This window comes from Vespa mandarinia, chromosome 5, assembly GCF_050613455.1.
Source record: "Vespa mandarinia isolate Hongniang chromosome 5, ASM5061345v1, whole genome shotgun sequence".
Classification (NCBI taxonomy): Eukaryota; Metazoa; Arthropoda; class Insecta; order Hymenoptera; family Vespidae; genus Vespa; species Vespa mandarinia.
Genome location: NC_140814.1, coordinates 3755001 through 3767500, shown reverse-complemented (window position 1 = coordinate 3767500; position 12500 = coordinate 3755001). Strand labels below are relative to the sequence as shown.

At 35.9% G+C, this 12500-nt stretch overlaps 1 protein-coding gene across 3 annotated transcripts in view; it reads left to right on the top strand.

The window, feature by feature from the left end:
* The window catches only part of LOC118441606 (1-phosphatidylinositol 4,5-bisphosphate phosphodiesterase epsilon-1), an 84197-nt gene that overhangs the window by 69162 nt on the left and 2535 nt on the right, over positions 1-12500 (top strand). For 2 of the 3 annotated variants that reach the window (XM_035866242.2, XM_085657084.1), the window contains 13 exons: positions 3602-4060; positions 4660-5006; positions 5139-5240; positions 5317-5602; positions 5683-5891; positions 6086-6381; positions 6474-6700; positions 6958-7185; positions 7663-7887; positions 8047-8350; positions 8495-8852; positions 8951-9274; positions 9427-12500. The exon at positions 9427-12500 is cut by the window's right edge and continues 2535 nt beyond it. In XM_035866242.2, coding sequence (XP_035722135.1) covers positions 3602-4060; positions 4660-5006; positions 5139-5240; positions 5317-5602; positions 5683-5891; positions 6086-6381; positions 6474-6700; positions 6958-7185; positions 7663-7887; positions 8047-8350; positions 8495-8852; positions 8951-9274; positions 9427-10936 — 4875 coding nt within the window. In that variant the 3' untranslated portion in view covers positions 10937-12500. The remainder of the gene's footprint in view (positions 1-3601; positions 4061-4659; positions 5007-5138; positions 5241-5316; positions 5603-5682; positions 5892-6085; positions 6382-6473; positions 6701-6957; positions 7186-7662; positions 7888-8046; positions 8351-8494; positions 8853-8950; positions 9275-9426) is intronic. The other variant, XM_035866243.2, reaches the window with a different exon arrangement.

Genomic DNA, 12500 nt, shown 5'->3' with positions numbered 1-12500 from the left:
TTGGTTGGTTGCTTAGTTGATTGCTTGGCTGACTTTACTGGTTGGTTGCCTATTTCTCTTTCTCGTTTTTAGTTTTCTTCTCTCTCTCTCTCTCTCGCTGATATTTCTCATCACTCGTACGTGCTCCCATTCTTATTATCGAACAAGGTATTCAGCATGAACCATTATCTACTTGTAATCGAATCTATAAAATCTAAAAAGTTCGAACAAGATTAGATTTTAAGAATGAAATAAATAATTTACGTTAATCGTTGAAATCTATTTCGATAATATCCGATTTAGATTTGTAAAATTGTTTGTTTATCAAAAATTGTTACGTCGAGTTGTTAAAAGTTTTACTTTGATTCTATGGATATATATGTATATATATATATATACATATATATATATATATATATATGTAATGTACTTTGAATGGATTAAAAGTTTCTACGCTTGTTAACCGCTCGAGTGGTTTTGCAAACTAAAAAAAAAAAAAAAGAAAAAAGGGGAAAAAAAAGGAAACAAAAAAGAGATTAATGTAAAAAGTCTCGAAAAAAACTGATCAATTTTTTAAAATTGCTTAAGAACCATTTTCCCTCTACACTCGTACAATATACATAAAAGAAATCTTCGTTACGATCGTATTGATCTCTGTTTTACAATAAAAGACGAGACTGATGAATATATTACGATAATGTATGATTATTCTCAATTATGCTGATATTGTATCATTGACGACGAAAAAAAAGAAGAAAAGTGAAACAAAAATAAAAAAAAATATGGAACGTCCTTAATGAATTATCATTAAAAATTTATGCAATTATAATAATCATTCTTCGAGATCGAATAGAAAAAGTATTTCCCGACCCTTAGACCGATTAGTTTAGGAATCCTCTTAATGAGACCGGTAAAGTTTGATCAGAGATTAGTTCAATAAATTTTCGAGTTTTATTAGGAAGGAAATGAAAAAGGGTGAAGAAGAGAAAGAGAGAAATAGGTAAAGAAAGAGAGAGAGAGAGAGAGAGAAAAGCTCTCTGAAAATGTCGATCGTTCTATTTTCGCGTAGGAATTTTCCAGAGCAAAGTTATATATAGGAAACTCGCATTTCGTGGCTCTCTGCGTATTAGTATCGTGTAAAGCTCGATAGATCCTGGAAAAGTCGGGGGTGGATGGGTGGGTGGGTGGAGATGAGGAGTGAATAGGTGGGTAGATGGATAGGTGGATAGGTTGGTCGGTTGGTTGGTTGGTCGAAAAAGTGGAAATAAAGTTTGAAGTCACAAAATAAATCTTTTCGACGTTATCCCGCGCTACGATTCATAGAACTCTATGAGGGACAAAATGATATGTTGGCAAATAAATACACGATGGAATATGGCAATGATATATATATATATATATATATATATATATATATATTTATATTTATATATTATATATATATATAAATATATACGTGTATGTATACGTGCACGCACGTACGTTAATGTACACATGTATACACTTGTTATATCATATCGCAACGCTATTACTCCGACATATTTTTAATGAATTCTTTTTGCGAGAGATTATGAATGCATCGAAGAACGCATTTATGAGATTTACGAAAAAAAGTTACGTTCTTCCTTTCTCTCTCTCTCTCTCTCTCTCTCTCTCTCTCTCTGTTTTTGTCTCTCTCTCTCTCTCTCTCTCTCTCTCTCTCTGTTTTTGTCTCTCTTTCTCTCTCTCTCTCTTTCTTTTTCTCTCAATTTCATACAACATATAATCACGTCCAGCAATGTAACTCTAATCGACCGCTTGAAGTAATTTAATTATCGATTAATTATTTATTAACTCGAGTAGATTCAATGGGAGTATATAAACTATATAAAGTATTCCATTAGCTCTAGTTCGGTAATACGATTAATACCATCAAAGCGTTATTTTAGAATCGATTATGGTAGGTTAAAACGCTTTTGGTAAGTAATTCTTGTTGTAATTGCTTATAAATCTTCAAGCCCGTTAAACTCGAGCTCGATTACATTTATCATTGGCGTTGTAATACGAACGATGGATTGATTATCACGAAAGGGAATGAATGACAAAAGGGAGAAAAAGAAAAAAAAAAAAATAATAATAATAATAATAAAAGAAAGAGATAAAGAAAAAGAAACGTTAAGTTCGCTAAAAAAAAAGCTAAAAAGTTTTTCGGCGCTTCTCTCTTATACAAATTCGATTTCCATAAAAAAAAAAAAAAAAAAAGAAAGAAAGAAAGAAAGAAAGAAAGAAAGAAAAAAGGAAAGAGAAAAAAGAAATTGAATCAATCGTAATCGACAACATCGGGAAAATCGGGAAAATCGGGAAAATCGGGAGAAGAGTGGCACGGAGAGATTTGGATTCGTTTTTCTCTCCTTTTTTTTTTGTTCTTTTCCTTTCTTTTTTCTTTTTCTCTTTTTTTCTCTTTTTTCTTTTTTTTCTTTTTCTTTTTTTTTTTATTCATCGGTTTGGTTTTACACGGGGTCCTCCTTTCAATTTATCTCCTTTTTCGTGATATCGCCGCGAGACAATGTCGAGTCCCAACTCATTTTACACAAGCGGATATCGACGAGCTTTCGAGGGGCCGTGCTATCTTCGAAACGACGAGCACATCATTCTAAACGCGTACGTGACGGCAAACGAATGAAGCGACTGATTCCCTTTCTCTCTTCTCATCTCCATCTTTTCTCAACTTGCTCCAAAACTCGTTATCCGAAAGTGTTGGTAGAGAGGGAAAGAGAGAGAGAGAGAGAGAGAGAGAGAGAGAGAGAGAGAGAGACGAGTGCTCGTTTAGATCATTCGAAAAGAAATAAAGAAATGGAAATGCGTTTAAAGGTTGAAATGTTTGATGCATTTTTAATTTATATTTACAATAACGGAATATGACATATCTATTACCTTAGAAAATAAAGAAATTAATATGTGATAAGGAAAAGAGTGAAAAAATCTAAACGTGGTTTTATCCATAATTATATAATTTTATTTAACGCAGATATTGAAAATAACTCGTTAAAATAATCGTCGACGTTTTATCGTGGCTTAAAAAAAAGAAAAAGAAGAAAAAAAAAAAAAGGAAAAATAAGTGAAAATAAATTGAAACAGAAAATATCATATTTTGTATACATTATTTTTATAAAATTTACTTGCATAATTTATATTCTTTATATTTATAATGTTTACGATAAGCCATTAATAATGATAATGAAACAAAACAAAAAAAAAGAAAAAAAAGAATCTAACGATGGATTTATCCGTAGTTATATAATTTTATACAACGCAAATATCGTTGTTAAAAATAACACGTTAAGATTTAAGTCAATGTTTTACTGTGGTTAACAAAATTAAAAAAGAAAAAACGAACAAACAAACTAACAAACTAACAAACAAACAAACAAACAAATAAATAAATAAATAAAAAAGAAATGAAAAAATAATAGAGAACATTCTATATCTTTTATATATATATATTTTATCAAATTTATTCGCATAACGTTTATATTTTTTATATTTACAATGTTTAGATAATAATAATAATAATAATAATAATAATAATAATAATAAAGGAAAATATTAAAAAAAGAAAATTTTTCTTCTTCTTTGTTGTCAGAGCGATACCGAGCGAAAGAACAACCGCGAGAGCACGAAAGAGAACGCGAAAGAGGTTGGGCCAATTGAAAATGTAGCATCCTCTGATACATCGGTCGGTCCGCGTATAGACGTCGAGAGTAATACCGAAGCTCCTTCAGGATGGAGCTCGACTAGGAGTGGCTCTTTGAAAAAGATAAACGAGTCCTACGATGCGAACGCCATCCTGGAAAAAGTTGCCCTCTTTCACAAGCATCGACACGCTCGTGGAAGGGATGCAACAACTGGTTCCCTTCACCGCACCCTTAGTTTACACACAACGGCGATCGAACAGACCTACATGGCCGAGGAATGCGATGAGAACGATTATCATCTCGATCTCGATTCATATAAACCGGTCCAACCGATCCTGATCGATCATGGGGTTGCACTTTTCCCGGTAGCCGCACCTCACACAGGAATGGATCTTCACATCTTACAGGTAATCATACGGAATAAATAATTTTAAACTTTTCAAATAGATTGTTGTCATTTTAATTAATTTATCCTTACGTAAGTACGTATGTATATTTGCGAGAGATTAATTAACGTAATTACCATTAAGGGGATATATAATGTTAAATGATTGAAAGAAATTTATCTTTGTCTACATATATCTCGAGCGCTAATGGTTTTTTTTCTTTTTTCTTTTTTCTTGCATTATCTTTACCTCGTTCTACTTTAGCATTTTCAAAAGTGGCTATGAGAATTGTTCCAAGTCGACCGCGATGGGGATTAGAAAAAAAAGAAAAAGAGAAATAAAGAGAAAAAGACTACTTGCTAGGAGCAAACTGTGAACTTTAAACGAAAGGGGATCGTGACGTTTAATTATGTTGATTCGAACTCTACTATATTCGTGCTTAACTACTTCTCCGTTCTAACTACTTGTTTGCCATAAAAGGTGTAAAATATCGTAAAGAAAAGACCCGGCGTTATTGGTATCCTAATAAATCTAAATGAAATATCTATTTACTGGGATAAGACGAAATTTATATTAGATCGTTGAACGTTCTAATGATAAAGAGAAAATAATGCAATTAGGTGCTACACCATGGTACAACTTTGGTACATTGGGATTGTGAAAGTGGCACTTCGAGAACGGCCTTGGTATTCGCACGAGTAGATCGAGCGTGCGGTACCTTCGTCTGGGAGAAACCACCGTGGAGTCCATTGAAAACGGGCCAACTCGGTTATACCGAGTTCTCGATCACGACCAATCCTGAGGATATCGTACCAGATAGCTTGGTTACCAGATACGCTGTACAACAAAGTGATTGTGCTTCGGTCACTTTGGAGGAAGGATATCTCGATTTGGCCTCCGTTAAAGAAATCATGATCGGTTGTTGCGACCGTGACAGAGAGGCCGATCTTAGGAGTATATGCAAGAGGTAAAAGATCAAAAGATCTACATACTATACTAATGTGTATCATAAAACGATCCTTATTATGAAAAAAAAATCAAAGTATAACTCGCGTAAGTTCATTTGGATTCTCGTCATTATCTCGTATCGTTCATATAGGTACGGCCTACCTGGCTCAGATTCCTGTATCGGCCTCATGTATGGTTCCAATCTACCTGACAATCGATTGCTCTTTTTACTTTGTCCTCCGGCCCTTGGCAAGTGAGTAATGATTTTTGATAAGAAAGATTTGATCGGATAAAGGACAAATTGAAAGATCGTTATCACTTTATTTTAGAATATGGTATATGGGACTTTGTTGGATATTACGAGGCCTGAAACGACAGCGACAGTTAACAGATCGTAGATCGCGTTGGTTAAAAGAAAAATATCTACAATTATATTTCAAAGAAGGTTGCCTCGAGCCTATGACCGCCGATGCGATACGAGTATTTGGTGGTCGCGATTGGTCAATGACCGAAAGTGTTGGAAACCTTTCGCCAACTAGCAGCGGTAATCTACGTAGACGAAACGTTAAAGGAAAAAAGACCAAATCCATCAGCAATATTCATGCACTAACAAAAGTACGCTTATTAGAAATAAAATAGATTTGAAACTGCAACAATTTAATGAGAATAATGATATACGGTCTCGGACCTTTCAGGAGCTCAGCTTTAAACAGTACGATTCCTCGTCCTCGGATGGCGGCTTATCTGCCGCTCCTCTTCGTCACATAACTGGCAGCAGAGAATCCTTGACGAAAATAATTCCAGCATCGCCGAGATCCAGCAGAGATCGAATTCCATCGCGCAGTCCACCCGGTTCGGCCGAAAGAATAGTCACTTCCAACTTGCCTTATTCGAGTTTACAAAGGTATCTATTTTGTTTCTATTTTAAAATAAAAAAAGGAAGAAACATATATGCGTATACATATATATATATATATGTGTGTGTGTGTGTGTGTGTGTGTGTATGTATATGTATGTATATATGTATGTATATATATATTCAGCTATGTATACTTATACTTTTCACTTTTTCATTCTATCGCAATCACTTGGAAACAGCTTACTTTGCGTTCCTAGAGACAAGGACAGAAATGGTGGTGGAGTGCCAGGTGGATCGGAAGCTCCTTGGCAGGTGAAAACACGTACCACTTCCATTATATATGAGACCCAGCTGAACTTTGTCGAGTTCGTGGCACTTTTCCGATCGTTCAGCCTTCGAGCTAGAAAGGACCTACGTGATCTCTTCGGGCAGCTAGCGATCACGTGCCGAAGTCAAAGCGATGGTTCTCTTCGAGACTTTAGTACGCGTCCGGCCGTATTGAGACAGGCCAGCGATGCAACTCCACAAAGAATCGGTAGGAAATGAACATAATAGCTATTTCAACAAGAGAATCAATATTTTGAAACGTTTATCCGCATTAACATGTATTTTCTATTTCTAACGAAGGACTTTTAACGAGGAACAATTCAATCGATTGTCACGAATACAAGAGCAGTAGTAACCTTCGCAAGAAGCAAATCTTTGACGCAGTTGCAGCAGCGAGTATAGTTAACAATTGTTCTGGCGTCGACACGTCCAAGTCCCAAGTAATCACTCTAGCCACGTTTACAAAGTTCCTCGAATCTCGACAACAAGAAAAGCTTACCGACGACGAGATCAAAGCCCTCGTCAAGGTAAATTTCTTAACTTTTCCATCTTACTCTAATTACTAATCAACTAAGTTACCTGCTCAACTACCTACCTACCTACCTATCTACCTACCTACCTACCTACCTACCTACCTACCTACCTACTTATCTACCTATTTTCAATAAACGAACAAGTTAGAGAAGAAATTAGACGAGAACGATTACAAGATACGCACTGGAAAAAAAAAGAAAGAAAGAAAATCGCAATCAGGATTTTATCTGTTTGTACATTCTCATTTTAGAGGCACGAACCAGATCCAGTTTTGCGCACACAGTGGTGTTTATCTTTCGAGGGTTTTGCACGATACATGATGGACAAGGACAATTACGCTTTCCCAAACGAATACGCGACGCCATCGGAAAGCGAAATGCAACAACCCTTGTCTCAATATTACATCGCAAGCTCGCACAACACTTATCTGACTGGTCATCAGCTCAAGGGCGAATCATCCGTCCAGCTTTATTCACAGGTCACAATTTCTTAAGAAATATCATATATTATATAGTAGATAGAAAATGTCTTAATATCTTTAAAATCGATTAAACTTATGACCCACTCGTTCGTTCTCGATTCTTCGATTTGACCTGTCGTTTGACCTATTAGCCTTCAAATACTAACAAGAATCAGCCATTTCCTATCGATTCTATGCCTGATCCTTCCATTTTTAACCTCTCGAAATCGGCGCCGTCCTTCGTTCGATCTTATCAAATATCCAATAGATTCGAATAGTACGTTTGATACAGTCGAAGTTTCGTTTCGACTTTAATTAAATCGTAATCGATCTTATCCTATGAAATTAGTTAGGTCTGTAATGTAACTCCATCCACAGGATCGATATCGACTTCCCCTTTCGAAACTTTTTATTTTACTAAATTAATCTTAAAAATTGAAACGTATATAGGAAATCAAACGATACAAATTCAAATTCGTGATATCGATCTTTTAGGTCCTTTTGACCGGATGTCGATGCGTAGAACTAGACTGTTGGGATGGCGACGATGGATCGCCTCTCATTTATCACGGTCACACCTTTACCACCAAGATACCTTTTCGATTGGTCGTAGAAGCGATTGACAGAAGTGCATTCGTCAGTTCACCGTATCCAGTCATACTGTCTATTGAAAATCATTGCTCCCAGAGTCAACAAGCACGAATGGCACACATCTTTCAGGTATAATTCATTGCGATATATCAATTATCCTCTAAGCTATTAATTTCATTCTCATTTTATACATACTAACATACATACATACATACATATATACATACATACATACATACATACACATCTATTATATACGTACGAAATAAAATTTTCTATTGATTACAGTCGGTCTTTGGTGAAAAACTCGTAACGAAGTTTCTATTCGAAACGGATTTCGGTGAGGATCCTCAGTTACCCTCGCCTTCACAATTGCGATATAGGATATTGATCAAAAATAAGAAATTAGTAGTGGATCCAACTGGGCCGTTAGTTCATCCTCCGGTATCCTATCGTGGTAAAATGTTGATGACAGATCGTGCATCGTCTATGAAACAAATGCGAACGGACGTAAGTAGCACGTCTGTACCCGAGTATTTCAGTGAGGACGAGGACGACGAGGAAGATGACGATGAGGACGATAATATCGATGGTAATAATTTATATTAGATTCTCTTGAATATAATAATTGAAAAAAAAAAAGTATTATTTTTCTATCTCTCATTCTTTTTTTCTTTTCTTTTCCCTACCTTTTTTTTCCTTTTTTTTTTTTTTCTTTTCTTTGATTCGTTTCCAGACAATTCAATATCGAGCTACGAGAGATATTTGGGTGGTAATCCATTAATACAAAGCCGTCTAAAATCGGATATGGGAGTCGACGATAAAATTCAACCAAAGCAGAGCAGTCAAATTGCTAAGGAACTTTCGGATTTAGTTGTTTATTTACAAGCTATTAAATTCCGTGGTCTAAACACAACACCGGGAACAGGTACCTCTGGGAAAATTCGTCATCCTTCTCATACCGGACCCGTTCAAAGACACAGTATCGCTGGAATCGGGACCAGCGGTGTTGCTTCCTCTACGGGATCGCCACAATCACTTTCAACGTCTGCTTCGATCGCTAGCGGTGGCAGTAATATCGATAATCTTTTCAGGTTTTATTCTATTTCTATGGTGCATTGAAAGAAAAAAAGAAAAAAAAAAAAAAGAAAAGAAAAACAAATTAATATTATCTTCGATCGTTTTCTATCAGGTCGACACGCGGCGTACCAGCGTGCTTCCAGTGCTCGTCTCTAAACGAAAGCACTGCCAAAAAAATTTGTAGAAAGCAGCCATTGGGTGTCGTAGCACACGCGGAAACACAATTGGTTCGAACATATCCAGCTGGAATGCGTATCGATTCGACCAACTTCAATCCTGTAATCTTCTGGGCATTTGGTATACAAATGGTAGCGTTGAATTATCAGACCGACGATGCAGGATTGAATTTGAATGCTGCCATGTTCGAACAGAACGGACAATGCGGATACGTGAGGAAACCTTCGGTAATGTGGGACAAGAGTCACATGATGTATAGGTATGTTGAATTATTTATTAGGTGTATTATGAATAAAATGACAGATAGAATGTGTAATCTTTTTTTTTATCTTATGTTCTTTCTTTTTTCTTTCTTTCTTTTTTTTTTCTTTCTTTTTTTTTTTTTTTTTTTTATTTATTCCGTATTTACAGACGTTTCAATCCATGGGACAAAGAATTCGATGGTCTTCACTCCGCTCATTTGACTTTATCGGTAGTGTCGGGACAATACGTTTCACCAACAAATTTCTTTGCCAGTACGTACGTCGAAATTGAGCTGGTGGGCATACCGATCGATTGTGCAAAACACAAAACAAAAGTCATACAAAGCAATGCCCTTAATCCAATTTGGAACGAAAAATTCTGTTTTCAAGTAATGTTCAAAGATCTAGCCTTTCTAAGATTTGGTATAGTTGAAGCAAGCTCGCATCATTTGATAGCACAACGCGTTATGCCTTTGAAATGTCTTAGACCAGGTTACAGACACGTTAGATTGCGTTCGTGCAAAAATAAACCATTGGCATTATCCACGTTATTTATATATTCACGACTTGAAGAGGAAAGTCTCGATTACAATACCTGCTGTCGTGATCACAAGGAAACGTCTTCGAAACGACCATCGTCGGGAAAGGAACCGGACAAATTGACCAGCGTAGATCCAGGTCTCGGTGGTGTCACGTTAAAGAGAAGAATGTTTTTCCTTATGGTTTATCACGTAATACCGGAGGAACCGTATACTATTTTAAAAGTAACCCAAGAAAGTACTACTCAAGAGGTAATGTTGCAAGCGTTACAAAAGGCAGGAATATCGCCGGAACACGTGGACGAATATATTCTTGTGGAGGAGGTGTCACGTGGATGGGAAAAACGAGATCGAGAGGAATTACCAACTCAAAGGGTTCTCGATCCAACCGAACATCCTCTTCAAGCGCAAGCCCTATGGAAAGGACAGGGTCGATTCTTATTAAAACGTGTCGGCGATGATCCAAGTAGCAGAGCTTGGCTTGCATCTATACGAAGTACAGCTGGACATTCAAAATTGGATACAAATTCACGGGATCATTCAACTCATATATGGGACGAAGCAGACACTTTTCTAGTTTGCATTTACAACGTTTCACCCGAAATACCATACGCGATTTTACGCGTACCGGTTAGTAGTTCCGCACAGGACGTATTAGCCCAAGCACTTGTTAAGGCAAGAAGAATGGAGGATCCAATGAAATTCGTTTTGGTAGAGGAATTGGAATGGGGCGGGGCTGGCGCCGTTGGTAGTGGTAATCGTCAATTAAGAGTCCTTAGAGATGACGAAAATGTTTACAGTACGCAAGCGTTTTGGAAGACTCTTGGTCGATTTATATTGAGGGAAAGAGAACAAGCGATACCGAGACGACATTTGTTACCGGCAACATTAGACAGGCTCAGTAAGGGTTTCTCCGTTGGTAGATCAGTATCTCTTCCTGGATCTAGCAAGGAAAAGGTTCCAGTTAGCGAGGCATTATCCGATCCAACATCAAGAGGTTTAAGACATCGTTTATTAATGCCAGGTCGTAGACGAGAAGTCCATTCCGACGGTGAGGATACCCGCGAATCTGATCTATTAAATGCTGCCCTTCATTTAAAAAAAGTTTCATTGAGAAAATTAAGAGTATGGAAGTCATAGTGGCAGTCACGGGCGACGTCGATAACATCGATCTTCGCCGCTCGGAGAAATCAGGTTTAAATGATCTATTCAAAATTAATATCGGACATCTCTAGCCTAACATAACAAAATAATAACAAAAAAAAATCAATTAGGATTGAATTAAAGTGAAAATGAAAGAGAAAACAATAAGAAAAATTGCAATTTGTATACGAATTCGTACGAATAGGACAAAATCATTATTTCCTCTATCTAACGATATAATGTTATCAAACAAGAAAAAAAAAAAAGAAATATAATGATTGTTTATATAATTGCGGGCATTACCGAAACGTAGAAAAAAAATTCAATTCGATTCCATTCGATTCGATTCGATTCCGATTCAATTCGTCAATGGAAAATAATTTATTCCCTATTATTGGTTTATTATCAAATTCGCTCTTATTATATTCAATTCAATTCGTGTGGCTATTCAATAAGACCATTAAATAATGATGTTCCGAATATTATAAATATATCGAAGAATCAATCAAGAAATTATTCAATAGTATATAAAATATCAATTTGAAGTAATCACAATGGAAATTTCTTTCAATTTTCTATAAGCAAATTCAAAGTCAAAGAAATTAAATCGATCTATATCTATGTTGGACCATTATCACACGTTGCGATAGTGTGATAGTCATGGATTAATAATATGGATACCGTATTATGGTGTCTCGTGTCGTCGTGTCGGCAAGAAAAACAAAAAAAAAGAGAACAAACAAACAAAAAAAGGACAAAAAAAAAGAAAGAAAGAAAGAGAAAAAAAAGAAGTTAACAAAAAGCCAAAACCCATGGGCTTTCTTTATAACGCGTCAGTATTATTTCTTAGTACAATTTCATACACACATACACACATATATATACACACACACTCTTTCTATCCCTCTCTCTCTCTCTCTCTCTCTCTCTCTCTCTCTCTCTCTCTCTCTCTATCTCTTTCTCTCTCTCTCTCTCTCTCTCTCCCTCTCTCTCTCTCTCTCTCTCTCTTTCTCTTTCTCTCTCTTTCTCTCTATCTCTTTCTCTTTTATTCTTTTTGTCATAAAAAATATTATCTACGTGAGAGCATTATCGTTTATTTCTTAGATATAAAAGGAAAGATCATGAACTCATTATCGTATTTATTACTATTATTGGAAGAAATTAAACTTCTATATATGTACATACATATATAGTTACGTATATAGATAAGTATATACGTAGATCGGTAATGTTTGCAGAATCGATCGATATTTACTTTCTTACACGCACGCATACGCGCGAACGCGCACGCACATACATATATATATAGACTCATGCACACCACAGATACATACACACAGAGATACATATACATACACATACAAACAAACTATAGTCTCTTCCTCTTTATCTTTTTAAGAGAGAATATAATCAGTAGATTGTATATATTATACAAGGTCGAGGAGTGTCGATTTTTCGTTTCTTTCGTGCTTACGCGTTCGAATAAAGTTGCTTTAAAAAGAAGAAGAAGAAGAAGAAGAAGAAGAAGAAGACGATTCGTTCAGAATACCGAGATAGCCTA